General features: G+C 38.7%; 1 protein-coding gene across 1 annotated transcript in view; it reads left to right on the top strand.

Annotated features, from left to right (window-relative positions):
• The window catches only part of LOC109913157 (ena/VASP-like protein), a 167,012-nt gene that overhangs the window by 131,883 nt on the left and 20,579 nt on the right, over window positions 1-14,550 (top strand). The window contains 5 exon segments of the mRNA XM_048600409.1: window positions 706-1,575; window positions 2,477-2,715; window positions 11,433-11,566; window positions 14,142-14,202; window positions 14,481-14,541. Coding sequence (XP_048456366.1) covers window positions 706-1,575; window positions 2,477-2,715; window positions 11,433-11,566; window positions 14,142-14,202; window positions 14,481-14,541 — 1,365 coding nt within the window.

The raw sequence follows: 14,550 nt of genomic DNA, 5'->3' as shown, positions 1-14,550 counted from the left end.
CCTAACCTGTTCTTCCTCCCACCTATCCCCTCCTCCCACCTCAAGCCGCACCTCCATCTCCTACCGACCAACCTCATCCCGCCCCCTTGACCTGTCCGTCCTCCCTGGACTGACCTATCCCCTTCCTAACTCCCTACCTACACTCACCTTTACTGGCTGCATCCCTGCCTCTTCGACCTGTTTGTTTCCTCTCCACCTATCCTCTCCTCTATCCCTCTTCTATCCGCCTCCCACTCTCTCCCTATTTATTTCAGAACCCCCTTCCCCTCCCCCATTTCTGATGAAGAGTCTAGGCCCGAAACGTCAGCCTCTCTGCTCCTATGATGCTGCTTGGCCTGCTGTGTTCATCCAGCCCTGCACCTTGTTGTCTCGGCTTCTAATCACACATGTGTGGTCTAATGGTCAATCAGATCATTGCCATCTTCTTCTCATTGGGAATGTGGATAAAATAATCATTTCTGTCCAAGCTACCAATTTACCAGAATAAAAGATAGCCATGCATTCATAGGTCAGATATTTTGAAATCCACCTCAAAAGAGCTCATGTTTATCAGGGCGAAATAAAAGATTAATCCCATCTCCCTCTGTCAGTGTGTTTTTCAACTATGGTAGAATATTTTTAAGGTTTAGTTGCTCTTTGCCCTTTTGATTTATAACATAATATACTTACTATTTCTTTTCTTTTTTTTCCTCCTCTGTTGCTTAGTTTCTACCCTTCAGATCAAAGTTGCTCCTTCCCCTTCACATAGCCAATCTCCTCCACCTGAGTACAGTAACTACAGTATGATTGTATCTTCGTGTACTGCCCCTCCTCTATCTTATGCCAAAGCTTCATCCTTCAATTCCACAGTTTCTCCTAAAGTAGTATTTGCTGATGATACTTGCCAGCTAACATTGAACAATGCACATTCTGAACCTCCACCTCTTCGAACCTCAGTGCCACAATTATCTGCTTCCATAAGTTCTGCGTTTTCTCCTGTGCAGCCAAACCTTGGAACCAGGTGTCAGCATGTCAGCATGAACCCCTTATCCCCTTCTCCTTCTCCCTTCCATCCTCCCCCATTGCTTCATACGTCTGTCTCTGATTCATCTGCTACATCTTCTCCTCTACCTCCATCTCCTCCCGTGATGATCACCTCTCCTCCCCACAGGGCTATTGAACGACAGTCTGTAATTCCAGTTGCTTCCCCTGTTATTCATGTGCATGATGGCAAGGTTAAAAGACCTATGGATTCTGTGGTCCAGGTAGCTCCATCTGCCACAAACCAGAATGGTCAGGATGAAGATCATTTTCTAACTGCAACTCACCTGACTTCTAAGTCTCCAGTAAAAAGTACAGAGGGCTCTTTCATATTTAGTTTAGCATCTACTCCTGTATCTCGGGTGTCTGTTAAGTAGTCCTTCCAATTCCCAAAGTTGTCACTTTCATCTGCACTCCCTGCACAGCAACTCTATAAAACCATCTCACACTTTGTTACATCTCCTCCATTTTATGCTGCTTGCTCTGAGGCAGCAATGTCCAAGAAGACCCCATCTCCCATGACATCAGTTACTTCAACTACCATTACCCAGTCGGGTAAGTGATGTCGTGCTGGAAGTAATGTAACCTCTGTGTGAATTTTTGTTGATAGCATCTTCTGGCCTATTTTTTATTCTTTCTCTGCTTGGATTGAATATTAAAAGAAGTTCATTCTTAAATGATTGTTAATGCATACAAAATTGTAAAGGACTAGTTTAATGGAGGATATACATATATATACACATATATGGTATATATGATAAGAGTTTTATTTCAAAGAACCTTTTTTAGTTTTGCGATGCTATTCCATAGATATATCACTTGCTTTCGTCCTGTTATTTTCCTAACTCAGCATCTGAAATCTGGATCCTGATGACATGTTACTGTAATATCCAAGAGAAATGCACCCAAGCACGATTGTTTTATAATTATCAAAAATTGACAGATTCACCCAGTATAACTTGTTGACTTGAGGATGTTACAGCATTCTACTTAATTTCAGTATGTGAATTGAGATAGAGAGGAAAAGAAATCAAATTAGTTTAAGGTACAAGTACAGACCAAGCATATGGCATATGGCATCTATTATGCTAGTCCTTTAAAATGACCTCTATTAGAGTGAAAGATACTTAAACTAATCCCCTTTGTCAATTGAAAGTAGTTACTCCAATTATATTAAATATGTAATTAAATGCTATTATATTTTATTTTGACCTTTAATCTTTTGTTATTTAATTTTGTGCTGCAAGACTAACCAGATAACAAATACATTTTAAATTTACCTTCTCTTCAATTTCAGAGTGCAATGAAACATTAACATTTTTATGCATCTGTATCTGCATTCAACATTAATCTGTTTTTAACAGCATATGGTAGCATTCTGACCTTTCCTTCTAATTGATTATCGTCTTGAAGTCGATTAAAGCTGTACTTAAGTTTATTTCTACTTCTATTTCAGTTCCTTCCATAACTCCTGGAGGACCCCCAACCCAAACTACGTGCCCCCCGCCACCTCCTGCTGGTGGTCCCCCACCACCTCCACCGCCACCAGGGCCTCCACCAGCGTCTGGAGGTGGGCCACCTCCTCCCCCTCCATTGCCAGCTTGTGGAAGCCCAGGAGCTAGAGGTGATGATGGACCTTCAGCTTCAGGTCTGGCAGCAGCACTTGCTGGAGCCAAACTGAGGAAAACCAGTCGGGTAGGAGTTACTTTTCTTTTAAACACGTCCTGTGCCATGTAAAACAATTAGAACATCTTTTGATGAATTGGGGAAATGAAGTCATGTCACACGCTTTGGAAATAATTTTGTGGTGCAGTTTGTGGAGTGCAGACCAGATTCTTGTACCCAAATCAGCATTTAAAATCCTCGGGACCATTTCAGTACCTTTATTGCATGAAGATATTGTAAATTGGTACACATTATTCAAGTGCTAATATGGGAATATGTTCTTCACATGGTATGAAGTGACCCTAAGTTAAACTTGTTTATCACTACAGTATTGACACCATTTGACTTTTTCCTGGAATTGAGATCTGCAGTGCAAATATTGCAGAGTAAATTATGTCAGCTTGGGAAACAATGTGATAGTTGAGAGAATGCAATTCTTGTACAATATCTAATCCAGATTAATAAATCACATTCTGTTTGTCTGTGGCTATTTGTGTAGACAATAAGTTGTACCAGTTACAAAGTTAGCCTATCACCTATCATTAGATCATCTAAACACATTAGCTTCACAGTAAGAACTTAATTTTAAAAAATACTTAAATGCATTCTGGATTAATATTTGGATCAGTTGACAAACTCTGTTGCCCATTTTCAATTCCAACAATGTTTAGTGCTTGTATGTGGTAAATAAAAACATAAGTATTGAATGTGCACCTGAGAAACTATTATTAAAGTCTTGTTGAAGGTACATCTGGCACTTTGTGCTGAATTTTGGTTTCTATATTACAATAAAGATAAGTTATTAAAGCAAATTCTGAGATTGGGATGATGGGATCATTTCAATGTTGTGATGTCACCCAGTAATAAAAAAAAGACTGATAATTTTCCAGCTGTAAGAAAGGTAAAGTTACCATAGTCTTAACAGACCATAGAGTTGTTCTCTCATTAGGGAATGGCAACTGGTGGTGGGTTAACCTGATGGTCATCATGCCTCAGTTGAGGAGAGAGGTTGAGAAGGAGAGCCCCTTATGGTAACCACATTTAATTCATCTTTCCTTTTCGATGTTTGTAACCTCAGCCAGCACAGGAATTAAAGCCATGCTTTGGCATCAGACTGTATTGCAAACCAGCCATCCAGCCAACTAGCCAACTGAGCTAACTGACCCCAACTATCTGTAGGTTGTTCATGTTTGCATGAAATAATTATGAGGAGATAGATTTGCAGTTAATTAGTTTTCTTCTGTTAAAGAATAATGAATTCTTTGGACTGGCTTTTCATGAAGTTTGGAAGACTCTGTGAACATTTAAATATGTTGAAGTCCTCACCACATTTCCAACTGGTCCAAATTTATCAGCAGAGGGAAGGGGAGGGATTACATAATTCTCACAGGATGGAAACCTGAACTCAGCAGAACCTTATAATTGTACTGCTAGATTCAAAGAGGTACCATTTTTATTGTTGCAAGGACATTAACCCATAGTGTGGGAATCACAAATTGATGGAATTGACATAAATTCTTTTGAAGGGCAGATAAGGCCTTGTTATGCATATTAAGTTTAATTAAAGTCCCTTATTCTTTAACCATGAAACAAACATGTTGAAACTGTCAGCAGTTTTTTTACTCTAAATAGCAAGGTATCCATTGTAGCCTAGCGAAATAACCTACCATCTAGTCGGTCAATTTCAATAGTGACAATTGTTGTCATTTTTCAAATGCTATTGTTATGTCATTATGAATGTTTGGCCAGGTTTCAAAAATTATAAATGCCTAAGCAAGGGATTCTGAGTTCATGGCTCAATTTATAGTGTAATGATTTTATTCATGGATTTTCTATATTTGATGAGTGGTTTAAAAAGTTTATTTTTATAAGAAATTATTGATTTGAGATTTTAAAATATTGGATAGGTTTCATGAATGGAAGTTCTTTTTTCTAATACCAGGTATGCATAAGTGAATGCTGTACAACTATTACAGGTTTAGTTTTATTTTCATCCTTATAAAACTCTTGAGGTGTACTCAAAGCAAGTACTGTCAGACTGGCTATGGGGGTGATTTGTGGGCTACGACAGTGTAAAGACTGTATTATTTTATTTCCTGTATTTCTGTTTGTGGACTGAAATGTGAAAAAGGACTGTTTTAAAAACCAAAGATTGGGAAAGGGATTACTGCACTTTTTAAAAGTAAGTTACCAGTGATTATTGTACGTAATATTCACACAGTTCAGCCGGTGGGAATAGGTTAGTTGCAGAAGAATTGGCATGGGAGCGTATACTGAGTGAGATGCAGCCAGCAACAAGTAGCCAATTGGTCTGTAAAGTGGCAACCAGTTTTCAATCATAAAGGAATTCTGCCTGCCAACAACAATGTGATTGGCACCTAGGTACATGAATATTTGTGCATATGAACAATATGCCAGAAGAAAAAACTATCACAACCCATAACCTCAACTTCTATCTCCAATCAATATTGCTACCATCACAACCTCCTACCCCACTGCACAGTCTTGATGAATGCTAACCTTTGCTTAACAAGGTTAGGAGCACATCTTTCCTTCTCTGAAAGACATTGATTTATCCCCAGATTCCCTTAGGAATCTTTAAATCATATGAAGCATTAATAGGAATCAGAATGAACATAAATTAAACATGAGTTAATAGACAAATGGTACTTCACTCAAAATCGAATTTCAATTTACAACAAAAATATGCCTCACAACCTTATAATTACTCACGTCATAAGCTGCATAAATGTGGCGTATGTTTAATCTCAAATTTTTTCCAACTCATCCTCCTATACACAGGAATAAAAACCGAAAGAACTCTGGATGCTGTAAATCAGGAACAAAAACAAAAACAAAGTTGCTGGAGGGGCTCAGCAGGTCTGGCAACATCTGTGAAAGGAAAGACAGAGTTAATGTTTCGGGTCCAGTGACCCAGAACCCAGAACGGGTTCTGAGGAAGGCTCACCGGACCCGAAACGTTAACTCTGTCTTTCCCTTCACAGCTGCTGCCAGACCTGCTGAGCTTCTCCAGCAACTTTGTTTTTGTTTTTGTTCCTATACATAGGATCGCTCACTTTTCCCACTCAATGGATTTAGTCCTCTAGTCCCCCGCAGCAGCAACTGTACTTTATTCAAATTCCCTGGAAATAGCCATCACCGGAATGGCACACAGCTGTAGAATCTCCTTATCTCAGTTTATGGCAGTCTGGATTGCACAGATTCCCTGCAGAATTCTTTATCTGAATCCATTAATAAACCCTGTTAAACATCTAGTCGACTTTGGCAAAACTGAAACTGTAATGGTAGAATTATCCACTTCACAATCTCTGCTGTAACCATTTATCCAGCTTTCTGACTTTACCTTCCTTGAAAATGTGCCTTCGCTACCATTCTCAACACAACCCCACCACCACTAGTGCTCCAGACAGTACTGAATGCACACGACCACCATGTTTTAATTTCCTTCCTGTGGGTACTACTTCTAGTTCAAGGGTTGCCAGGCCACATGCCGATATTTGTTATCAATCACAAGTTACAGTTGGCCGCTTTACAAGCAATACAAACTCTTAAATGTCTGTCGAAATTTTTTTTTAAATAACTACAAATTCCTCGAACACTTTAATATAATTATAAATTTTCCTTGGTTACAGCTTCCAGGTTAAAGACCATCACAATATTTGAGAATCAGATTTATTTTTATACGATAACCCAATGGTCCCATGATCTTCATTACTGACTTTGTTGTGTTATTCTAGGTATATTGATTAATTGAATTTAAATTGAAATAGTAGGCTCCCAGCAGAAATTATTACCTGCTTTGTTTTCAGTTCAGTTCAACCAGTTTGGCCTCATTTATCAAACTCCATCTGCCATGCTTCCACCAAGTTCGCCATCGTTCCTGTGGCATCCTGATTATCCTCAACATTGTTTAATATCTTATCAATTTTCACATCATTTGCAAATTCTAAAATGTTGTTTCCTACATTGCAATTCTAGGTTGTTGAAAATTGTAATGAGAAGTCCACGACAAAGCATCACCCATGCTGAAAAATATCCATATCCTGTCAACTTTTCATTCCTTCACTGAGGCAACTTTTAAAATCCACTTTACCCTTAATTTCATGGATCTGCATCTTTGCATGTAAGCCTCTTATCTAGCATTTTGTAACATCCAGGAGTTCATACAAACCACAGCTACTGCACTACCTTGGTCAACCTTCTTTAATACCTTGCAAAGAATCAAGTCAGTCAGACACAAGATCAACGTACCCATTCCAGAATGCACGTAACATTCACCTAAAGGTTGAAGGCACAAATTGCAGTAAATGTCTATGATTTAATTACCATTACTGAAATGCGGCTGCATGGTAACCATGATTGGGTACTGACTATTCAAGGATATTTGGCATTTAAGAGGCATAGGCAACAGGAAAAGATAGTTTGTTAAGGGCTCTTAAAAAAGACAGGACAGGTCATTAGTAAGGGAAGATCTTAGATCATTAAGATATAGAATAAGTTTAGGTGGAGCTAAGAAACAACACTAAGCAATAAGCATTGGTGGGCATTGTTTATAGGCCACCGAAATGTTGTGGTAATGTTGGGCATGGTATAACTCAGGAAAGTAGATACACGTAATGTGGGTAATGCAGTAATAATGGCAAACTGCAATAGACTGCGTTGACCAAATCAGCACTAATTCTGTGAATTCCTGGAGTGTATAAAAGATGGATTTCTGGAGCAGTACATTGAAGAACAAGCCAAGCCAGGCTATTTTGGACTTAGTGTTAAGGAATGAAAAAGGATAGTTAAAACAAATTATTGTAAAGGGCCTTTACAGTATGCATTATTTTTGATATGATGTAGTTCATTCTGAAACCAGGGCCTTAAAGAAAGGAAGTCATGAAGAAATGAGGGGTAAGTTGGATACAGTGGTTTGGGAAAATACACTAAACAATTTGATGGCAGACAGACAAATGTTTGTATTGAAATAAATGCTGCATGGTCTACAGCAGACATACAATTGTCGAAGTCATAAATATGCAAAGGGAAAGGTGAATCAAAATATGGTTATGAAAAGAAGTTAAAGATTGGATTATGTCAAAGGAAGTGGCTTAAAAGATGCCAGAGAAGTTGTAAGTCTGAGGATTGGGAGTCAATTGAGGACCAAGAAGCTCATTAATAAAGGAAAAAGAGACTGTGAATACAAACTAGTGAGCAGCATAAAGGTGGGCTGCAGAAGTTTCTTTGAGGAGGAGAAAAGGAACAGATGAGCTAGAACAAATGCTGGGCCCTTATAGATGAGGACAGGAGAATTTCTAATGGAGAACATGGAAGTGGTGAAGGACCTAAACAGTTACTTTGCATTTATCCTCACAGAAGAGTATACAGAATTCTCAGAGACAAACTAGGCAACCAAGGGAAATTGAGAGACTAAACTAAATTCCTAATAGTAAAGAGGCAGCATTTAAAAAGTTGATTAAACTGGTACTTGATAAATCCTAGGTAGCTTAAGAAATAATGGATGCATTGGTGATTATTTTTCAAGATTACAGAAAGGTTCCTGTGGACTGGAAAGTGGCAAATGTAACTCACTATTTAAAAAAGGAAGAAGAGGGAGAATGGAAAATTACAGATCTGTTAGTTTGACGTCAGTAATTGGGAAAATGGTAGAACCTATTATAAAGGATGTGATAACTGGGCATTTTGAAAAGAAAGGTTAGAACTGGGCAGAATCAACATGGATTTATGAAAGGAAAATCAAGTTGTTGGAGCATTTGAGGATATTGTAGCATTTAGATTTAGATTTTCAGAAAGCTTTTGATAAGTTCCACACGGACTTTTTAAATAAAATTAGAGCGCATGGGCCTGGGAAAAAATATGTTAATATGAATTAAGAACTGCTTAATATAAGAAAACAGAGTAGGAATAAATGAATCATTCTTAGCGTGTCAGAATGTTAGGATATCAGGCTAGTGCTAGTGAAGTAACCACAATGATCGGTGCTAGGTCTAGAGTTGTTCACAATCTTTATAATAATTTGAATATGACAACCAATTGTAAGATTTCCATATTTGCTGATGACACTAATTGGGTGGAAATGTGAGTTCTAAGGAGAATGCAAGGATACACCAACAAGACTTGGATAGGCCAAGTGAATGGGCTAGAATATGGCTGACAGAATATAAGTGTGGAATTATTGACTTTGGTGGAAAAAGCAGAAAGGCAGAAAATTTCTTAAACAGTGAGAGATTTGGAAGTGCCAGTGTTCAAAGAGACCAGGATGTCCCATTCGAGTGACTCAAAGCTAAAGTGCAACAGCAGTAAGCAATTCAGAAAACAAATGGTATGATGGTCCTCGTTGCAAAGATATTTGAGTGCAAGAGCAAAGATGCCTTGCCACAGTTGTTTAAAGCCTTTGTGAAAGCACGCACAATATTCTGCATGGTAGACTGATTAGCAAGGTTAGATCACATGGGATCCAGGGAGAGCTAGCCAATTGGATACAAAATTGACTTGATGGTAGGAGACAGGTGGTAGAGGGTTATTGTTCAGACTAGAGGCCTGTGACCAGTGGTGTGCTACAAGGATTGGTGCTGGATCCACTGTTGTTCATCATTTATGTAAACGATTTGAATGAGAATATAGGAGGCATGGTTAGTAAGTATGCAGATGACACCAAAATTGGTGGAAAAGTGGACAGTAAGAAAGGTTATCTAAGAGTACAATGAGTACTTGATAGACTGGGCCAGTGGGCTGAGAAATGGCAGATGGAGTTTAATTTAGATAAATGTGAGGTGTTGCATTTTGGTAAGAAAAATCAGGACAGGACTTACACAGTTAATGGGAGGGTCTCAGGGAGTAATAGTAGTGTCATGCAGCACAGAAACAGATCCTTTGGTAAAACCAGTCCATGCTGAACATAATCCCAAACTAAACTCATCCCACCTGCCTGCTGCTGGCCCATATCCCTCCAAACCTTTCCAATTCATGTACTTATCCAAAACATTGTATTGTGCCCACATTCACCACTTCCCAGGAAGATCATTCCACATGCAAATCACCCTCTGTGTAAAAACCTTGCCCCTCATGTCTTTCTTAAATCTCTCTCCTTTCACCTTAAAAATGTGCTCCCTAATCTTGAAATCCCCCATCCTAGGGAAAGGACACCTACTATTAACCCTAGCCATACCCCTCATGATTTTATAAACTTGTATAAAGTCACCTTTCATCCTCCTACTCTCCAGTGAAAAAGTCCCAGCCTATGCAGCCTTTCTTTATAACACTAACCTTCCATATTTGGCAACATCCTGGTAAATCTCTTCTGAATCCTCTCCAGCTTAATAATATCCTTCCTATAAGTTTGCGACCAGAACTGGACACATTACTCCAGAAGAGGCCTCACTAATGTCCTGTACAACTCAATATGATGTCCCAACTCCTATACTCAGTTGCTAAACAGAAAAATCTAGGGTGCAGGTACATAGTTCCATGAAAGTGGTGTCACAGGTAGAGAAGGTGTTGAAGGAGGAGTTTGCCAATGATTGGCTTCATTGGTCAGAGCATTGAGTACAAGAGTTGGGACTCATGTTACAGCTGTACAGGACATTGGTAAGGCCATGTTTGGAATACTGCATACAGTTCTGATCACCCTGCTATAGGAAGGAAGTTATTAAACTGGAAAGGGTTTGAGTTACAAGGAGAGACTGGATAGGCTGAAACTTCTTTCCCTGGAGCGTACGACGCTGAGGGGTGACCTTATAGAGGTTTATGAAATCATGAAGGGCATAGATAAGGTGAATAGACAAGGTCTTTTCCCCAGGGTTGGGTGTCCAATACTAGAGGGCATAGGTTTAAGGTAAGAAAAGGAAGATTTAAAAGAGACCTGACGGACAACTTTTTCACACAGAGGGTGGTGCGTATATGGAACGAGCTGCCAGAGGAAGTGGTAGAGGCGATTACAATTGCAACATTTAAAAGAGATTTGGACAGGTACATTGTTAGGAAAGGTTTAGAGGGATATGGGCCAAATGCAGGCAAATGGGACTAGTTCAGTCTAGGAAGCCTAGTTGGCATGGACAAGGTGAGCTGAAGAGTCTGTTTCCATGCCCCATGACTAAATGACCTAGAATACTGTGCACAGTTTCTGTTTTCTTATCTAATAAGAGAAATATCTGTCATAGAGGGACGGCATGGACATTCATCAGAAAAATCACTGGGATGGCAAGATTGCCTTAAAAAGAAAAATCAAGTTGACAGGGTCTTTATTCTCTGGAATTTTGAAGAATGATCAGTAACCTCATTGAAACTTGAAAATTCTTAAAGGGCATGATAGGATGGATATGGATAGGCAGTTGAGTCTAGAACCAGGGGATATATTTTCAGAACAAAGAGTTTAGGACTGAGATGAGGAAAAATTTCTTCACTCTTTGGAATTCTTAATCATTGAGCATGTTCAAATCAAACATCAACAGATTTTTGAGAATAATGACATACAATGATGTGGATATGGTGGGGGCAGTGGTATTGAGGTAGATAGTTATCTATGATGCAGTTGAATAATGAAGCAGGCTCAAAGACTGAATGGCCTACTCCTGTTCCTATGTCATGTTATTAAAAATTCAGATTTTATTACTTCGTACCTTGAAAGAAAAGGCTTTTGTAAATTGAACAGTCTATATTGAAAATATGTAGCAAACGTAGATTATTCCAAAATCATTATCTTCATCTCTAAAACTTCTCTGTAGCCTGAAGATGGTTCAGGAAGCTCCAGTCCTGGGGGAATGTCAAAGAGTGAGACCAATCGGAACAGCTGTGGAGCAGCAGCAACAGGGGGAGGAGGAGGATTGATGGATGAAATGAATAAACTGCTCGCAAAACGGTATGTGCTAAGCCAGTGATAGTATGATCTAAATGTGTGATGAATTAGACAAATTAAGAACATATATTACAGAGAAATGTTGTACGGTCCATCATATAATGAAAGGTGATCCAGTTGGAATTAGCTAGTTGGAAAAAATAGCACCAGTAGTAGGAGATATTTAAACAGCGATCGTATAAATGCCATATGAGTAGGAGTTGAGATGATGTATGAGCATTGTGTTTCCAAAGATAAATGGAAATACTAAAATAAAACTGCTTTGAAACAAACTATGAAAAATAAAATAAAAATTGTCTAGCAAAGAAGGAGATTAGTTTAGAAAAATTAGGAAGTAAGGATGACAATTGATATGAATGACAATGAATCAAAGCACATATTTAAGGAAATGATGCAAAGGAGCAAAGGACCATTTAAGAGATGTGTGATTAACAGGATAATGGAGAAGTTATTTTATCGTGGAAATTGGAAGTAGGCCTTTAGAAGGTTATGAATGAATCACTCATGAAGACCCTTATTCAAAATGAAATTGTATTAAATTGCAGATCCAGATAGTGTGCAGGCCAGACTGTTGAATGTGTTTGGAAAGAGGGAAAAAAGTCACAAACAATAATTTTCACAAACTCTTTGGAAGGTGTATTATATGAAAGAAGGGTAGAACACCAATTGTGACGTTGCTATTAAAAGAACAGCTGAGATAATCCAGGGATATGATTGGCCAATTCTGATCAATTTCTAAGATCCATAATGCAAAATGGAATTTACAAACACGAAAGGCAGATTTTTAGTTGATCGTGAGGTCAGGATCAGAGGTGAGCAGGTCCACAAACTGGCACCATCAGACTGATTCAGTGCCAAGTTCATGAGCCACAACCGTTTTAGAGAGGCTGGGTGAGGGTTGGAATGGTGACCCATTTACTAGCAGTGGGTAGATAACTAAGGGAAATTAAGAGGTCTATTAAAACCCTTTGTCTGCAACAGCTAGGATTTACAAAAGCCCTTTGGACTTTGCACTTAAGTTTGAAACACAGCCAGTGGATCAGGACAGGAAATTGAGGCAGTGGCAAAATTATTACACAAGGTACCAACATGATGACATCCGTTCAGCATAGCTGCCAGACCATATCCACAGTCATTGACCATCCCATGTACGGGTTTCCCCTTTATACAAACACACAAATTAGAAACCATTAAGTAGGCCATTAAGTGATCCTGCTTTACCATCCAATAAGATTTGTTTGTAATCTCAAATCCTTGTTCCCACCTACCCCTGATAACTTTTCATTGCCTACTTCACAAGAATCTGCTCAAAGACTCTGTTTATACCACCTTTTCAGGAAGAGAATTCTAAAGATTCACAAACCTCCGACAGAAAATTATTTGCCTCATCTCTGATTTAAAGGGGCAACCCCTGAAATTTAAACAATGACCCTAGGTCAGGATTCTCCAACAGAAGGGAACATCCTGTCCACATCCATCCAGTTAAGAGCCTGCAGGATCTTTTACATTTCTATTGCCTCTCTGAACTCCAATGGATACAACCCTAGCCTGTTCTACTTTTCCTAATAAGACACCCACTCATTCCAAGTAATAGTCTAGTAACTTTCTCCGAACTACCCCTCTAATGCATTTACAGCCTCCCTCAGTATTGTGACCAAAACCTTGCACAGTGCTCCAAATGCAGTCTCACCAGTGTCCTGTATAACTGAACCATAATCTCTGTACTTTTGTATATATTTCCTCCCCAATAAATGTTAACATTCTATGAGCTTTCCTAATTACTTGCCATTTCTCCAGATTAATCTTTTGCAATTCCTGCAGGAGGATGCCTGGATCCTTCTGTAACTCAAAACTCGTACCATTTAGAAAATGTCCTTTTTTATTCTTCCTGCCAAAACAGACAATTCCACATTGTCCCACATGGTACACCATTTGCCACATCTTTGCGCATTCATTTAACTGTCTGAAATAACCCCCACAAAGGCTGGTATCCCATTACCAAGTCACTCTTTATTTAAATGCGGAGAGTCCTTGACACTGATCCAGCTCCCACAGAGCCAACTCTCAGACTGAACAGAACCCCTGACATTCCTGCTTATATCTGTCAGCCAGGGCTCCCTGATTGGACCAGGTTAACAGCTCCAAATGGGGAGCCCATATTCTATGAGGCACAACTGGCTGACCTTGTTACAATCACTACACTATCTATGTCTATTTCTTTAGCCTCCTTCAGTCCTTTGGGTTGAGACAACTACAAAAAGCTGACAAATCATTAAAGCTGATTCCTAAAGTAGACTGACTATGTGCAGGGAACATGGTTGAAGCAACACTGAAAGGCAATGGCAGAGCAGAACTAAAACAGATGTGCTGATTATTTTCACTTATGTCAAACACCACAGATAACATCAAAATTTGTCTTCAGTGGATAGAAGTATCCTTTTAAAAAAATGAGAAAAATTTCAGTTTACAATTAGTCACCTTGGAGCAGAAAAAAAATCACAGAAGTTATGTTGCAACTGGCCGAATTATTTCAACAACAACATAAGACTGAAATGTGTTTATTTTTCTCCCTTTTCAGGAGGAAAGCTGCCCAACAAACAGATAAAGCAAGTGACAAAAAAGAGGAGGAAAGCCAGAATGTGTGTAAATCAGCTCTTTTTTTACATTATAAGCACATATTAGGTCAGATTTATAAAATAGTAAATGACAAACTCATGCTGCAGATATGAAGGCAATTGTATTACTGACATGTTCTAGAAAGAAAATGTTTGATCTAAATGACAAAAAGACATAGAGTAGTTAACAAAAAGTTCTTAAGCAGCATTAATACAAGTTATTCAGAAGAAAAACAGTAAAATACAATTTTGACAAGAAAACTCATAATAATTATTATTATTGCTGTTATTATTTTAATCAGGAGGATGCAAGCTCTTCACCTTCACCCAGTTCACGAGGTCCTGGTGTGCAGAATTCAACAGGTGAAGTCT

This window comes from Rhincodon typus, chromosome 8 (assembly GCF_021869965.1).
Source record: "Rhincodon typus isolate 14 chromosome 8, sRhiTyp1.1, whole genome shotgun sequence".
In the NCBI taxonomy this organism is placed as follows: Eukaryota; Metazoa; Chordata; class Chondrichthyes; order Orectolobiformes; family Rhincodontidae; genus Rhincodon; species Rhincodon typus.
The sequence above is the reverse complement of the archived record's forward strand: the minus strand, read 5'-3'. Positions and strand labels throughout refer to the sequence as shown.